This window comes from Aplidium turbinatum, chromosome 9 (genome assembly GCF_918807975.1).
Source record: "Aplidium turbinatum chromosome 9, kaAplTurb1.1, whole genome shotgun sequence".
NCBI lineage: Eukaryota > Metazoa > Chordata > Ascidiacea > Aplousobranchia > Polyclinidae > Aplidium > Aplidium turbinatum.
Window position 1 is genome coordinate 6,438,170 of NC_137480.1, and position 3,689 is coordinate 6,441,858.

General features: G+C 40.4%; 1 protein-coding gene across 1 annotated transcript; it reads left to right on the plus strand.

The window, feature by feature from the left end:
• Nucleotides 1-2,492: 2,492 nt before the first annotated feature.
• On the plus strand, nt 2,493-3,485 carry LOC145777727 (uncharacterized). The gene is made up of 2 exons (XM_082589165.1): nt 2,493-2,965; nt 3,113-3,485. The coding sequence occupies exons 1-2, from the start codon at nt 2,712-2,714 to the stop codon at nt 3,483-3,485; spliced, it is 627 nt and encodes a 208-aa protein (XP_082445291.1). The 5' UTR covers nt 2,493-2,711.
• Nucleotides 3,486-3,689: the final 204 nt, after the last annotated feature.

Below are 3,689 nucleotides of genomic sequence, written 5' to 3' on the forward strand. Positions count from 1 at the left end.
TTTTTAGAAATATGTTTACAAATTTTGTGTATTTTTTTAAAAATATCTTAAACGACAAAAATTTCTGACAAAGTACAAAAGTTTCGTTTTTTTTTTCGTTTCCGTTTATACTCTATATCTAAAAAAATCTTCAAATTGCATTAAACTTCACCGGTAGATGTCAGGGAAGAGTTAAGTATTCGACACAGACGTGGTCACTATATTGTTTATACGTTATGCGAGGAAAGATTCGCATTACCTTCACTTTTCACAACAAATAAAAATTCTCTGTAAATGATTGCAAATTGCAGAAAAAATTCAAATACTAACTTAGCAATTTTTTTCAACTTGTGGAAAATAAAAGTCTTTTTCTTTCTAAAAATGTAATTCCCAAGCAGTTTGGCAAGCAAAGACCAGAGTTATGATGATTTCAAACAGTGTGTATTTTTAGGGGTGGGCTTTTTAAAGAGCCCGTGGCAGTTGAAGGGTTAAAGGCATGCTGTCGATTGCGAAATGGAGAATGTATACTTCGAATGTACGACTTCGAATGTAGCCCATGTTATCTCTCATGATTATAAGTGGGCTAAATGTTTTGTTTTAAGCATAGTCCAATCATTGCGTTGTAGAGTAGATGATAAATATTTAGGCCTTGCCCTCGCTGGGGCAAGGCAAGATACTTCGCCTAAATGTGTTATAAATTATCACAGGCGTCTTGCAAGACATATTATAGCGTAATTGTGGAACCAGCTCTCTGAATGCTTTTCAAGCCAATTTTATACGTGACACTGTTGTGTAATCGCATCCACCAGCTGCAGAAAGTAAGTCTCCAAGATAAAAAAAAAAACGAACTTACAACTTGCAATTTTTCTTGACCGAATTGGACATCTGTTTGGCTTCCGTCGATCGGGCGAGCTGTTGCCAGACATCGCGAGTGTCCAAAATCAGTGTCTACAGACAAGTGATCTAATTGACTGTGTTTCTTATGTACCCAGTGCTGGCACCCATTCCAAAGACTAATGTTTGAGCCTGCACCCAAATTATTTTCACAATTCAAGCTGCAGCTCTGCCCATTAACCTTTGTCAGACTGCATATTTTTACACCGCTAACAGGCGGCATGGGTACAATTGTACCCACGTACATTTTCCATTGAAATTTCCAAGTTAGTTATATTTTTTGTACGGTATGCCGTATTTATTGGTCAGAGCGTTTAAATACTGTGCTCTAGGGAAGTATAGCACGTGTTGCTGCACTAGTTCTCTCTCCATTCTCCTTTTATTTTTATCATCCTTTCTGCCCCTCCGATCAGCTATCGTCATCTCAGTCGTTCCACTTCGTTTCCTCTCCCTTCGTCTCTTGCCTTAGATAAGACAAGGCACGTGCAGTATTAGAGTTTTTGATTATATTTGAGTAGGACTAGTAGGAATTGGTAAGTTTTCTGCCGGAATTGGTTAGGTGTAAACTGTAGATTGAAAATTGGTTGTACTGTAGGCTATAAGTTTTGGAAGGTTGGTGAAGAAATCATGAGTGATGGTGATGCTGAATCTAGCATTTACGATAATCGAAGAACACGACGATTGAGGTCAGTATCATTTTGTGTCCAGCTTATAGCCTACTTTTGTAGTACCGGTATTTCACAAAGAAACATTATACACATTTATTTACTTTTTTGCTGCCTTTCAGATATACGGCCGATGAAATAAGGCGTATGATTGAAGAATCTGATTCTGAATATGAGGAAGGCGCATATGTTGCATCTGACGATGAAAACTACATACCAGAAGCAGATGATGGCATTGAAGAAGCGTCCGACATTGAAGAAGAAATGGTGGTAGAACAGGAAGAAGAATACGACTCAGACGAGAGTGTTGAAGATGTCCCTGCCATGTCTCAACATGTTGATAGCATTTGGATTGCTAAGGATGAAACCGAATGGCATAGAGATCCGCTGCCAACTGCCCAAACAAGATCTCGTAACATCCTACGACAAAGAGGTGGGCCTGCAGCAACCAGCAATTTATTTACAGAAAAAGAGCTGTTCAAATCTATCATGAGTCCAGAGATGTGTGACATCATACTAAGAGAAACAAATCGAAAGGCTAGAAGAGTTTATGAAGCTTTCAACAACAATCTCGCAGAAAGATTTCGTAATGCTTCTGAACGGCCACCACTAAGAACATTCGAGCCCTTTACTGAAGTTGAGCTCAGTGCATTTATTGGCATTTTTATTGCTGCTGGTGTACACAGGAATAACAAAGAGAATCTGGAAGATATGTGGAAAGTAGATGCTTTGCCTCTTATACGTGCAGCTATGTCTCGTGACCGCTTCAAGTTGATGCTCAGATTTATCAGATTTGACAACGATAATACACGTGCAGAGCGTGTGCAAACAGATAAAGCTGCACCAATACGAGATCTGTGGCTAATGCTGAATAAAAATTTGGAGAGAGCCTACAAGCCACATGAATGTATCACGATAGTTGAACAATTGTTTCCATTTCATGGACATACCAAATTCACACAGTATATACCATCTAAACCAGCTAAATATGGTATCAAGGTTTTCTGGGCTTGTGATGCATCAAACGCCTACCCGCTGCATGGTCAGCTTTATACTGGAAAACCAATAGATGGTCCCCGACAAACAAATGTTGGTGAGCGAACAGTTTTGGACCTGGTCTGTTTGTATAAAGGCTCTGGAAGAAATGTCACCACCGATAATTTCTTCACAGGTATGCAGCTAGCTAAAGTATTGAACACCTGGGACATGACTTTAGTTGGAACAGTCAGAAAAAACAAGAGGTTTTTGCCAAGCAACATGCAGCCTGGCAAGGAAAGAGCACTTCACTCGACCAATTTCGCCTACCATCGAGATGCAACAGTCTGTTCATATGTGCCAAAGAAAAACAGATCAGTTGTGCTTCTATCATCCATGCACATGACCGGAGAAGTCGAAGCAACACAATCAAGCAAACCAGAGATCATCACGTACTATAATAAAACCAAAGGGGGGGTGGACACAATGGACAAAATGCTGGGTGAATACACAGTAAAACGACGGACACTGCGTTGGTCTTTGGCGTTTTTCTATAACATGATCGACGTCACTGGCTTAGCGTCGTTTATCATCTACAGGGAACACAAGCCAGTGTTTAGGAAAAAGGACCAACGGAGAAAGTTCCTGAAAGATCTTGCGAAACAGCTATGTATGCCTTCAGTGGAAGCTCGCACTACCAACCGCATGATGATGAGAAACCGCTTCCTTCGAGCTGCAGTGGAAATGGTTCTAGGACGGCCCATTGCGACACCGCCAGAAGGGGCAGAAGCTAAACCCAAAGAACCCCATGGAAATCGAGGAGCTACACCGATTGTTGGCAGTTGCTATGTCTGCAGAGATCAGAAACGAAAACGACGTAAAACCAGGAAAGGCTGCGTGGCTTGCGTTCAGCCTGTGTGCGACGAACACTCCATAACAAAAACAAAGTGTATTACTTGTGACACTGACTAAACCCATCTCAACTAAGTTTTCTTTCATATTTCTGTGTCAAATAAATCATTTCTGTACTCTGTTTCATTCAACATTCAAAAAATTGTCTTTGTGTTATGTATACTGGCATTATTTAGATACACAATGTGCAAGGGTACAATATGTACCCATAGCCTACCGCCTGTTAAGGGTGTAAAAACAACTCGACCCTAAATCTCGGTAACG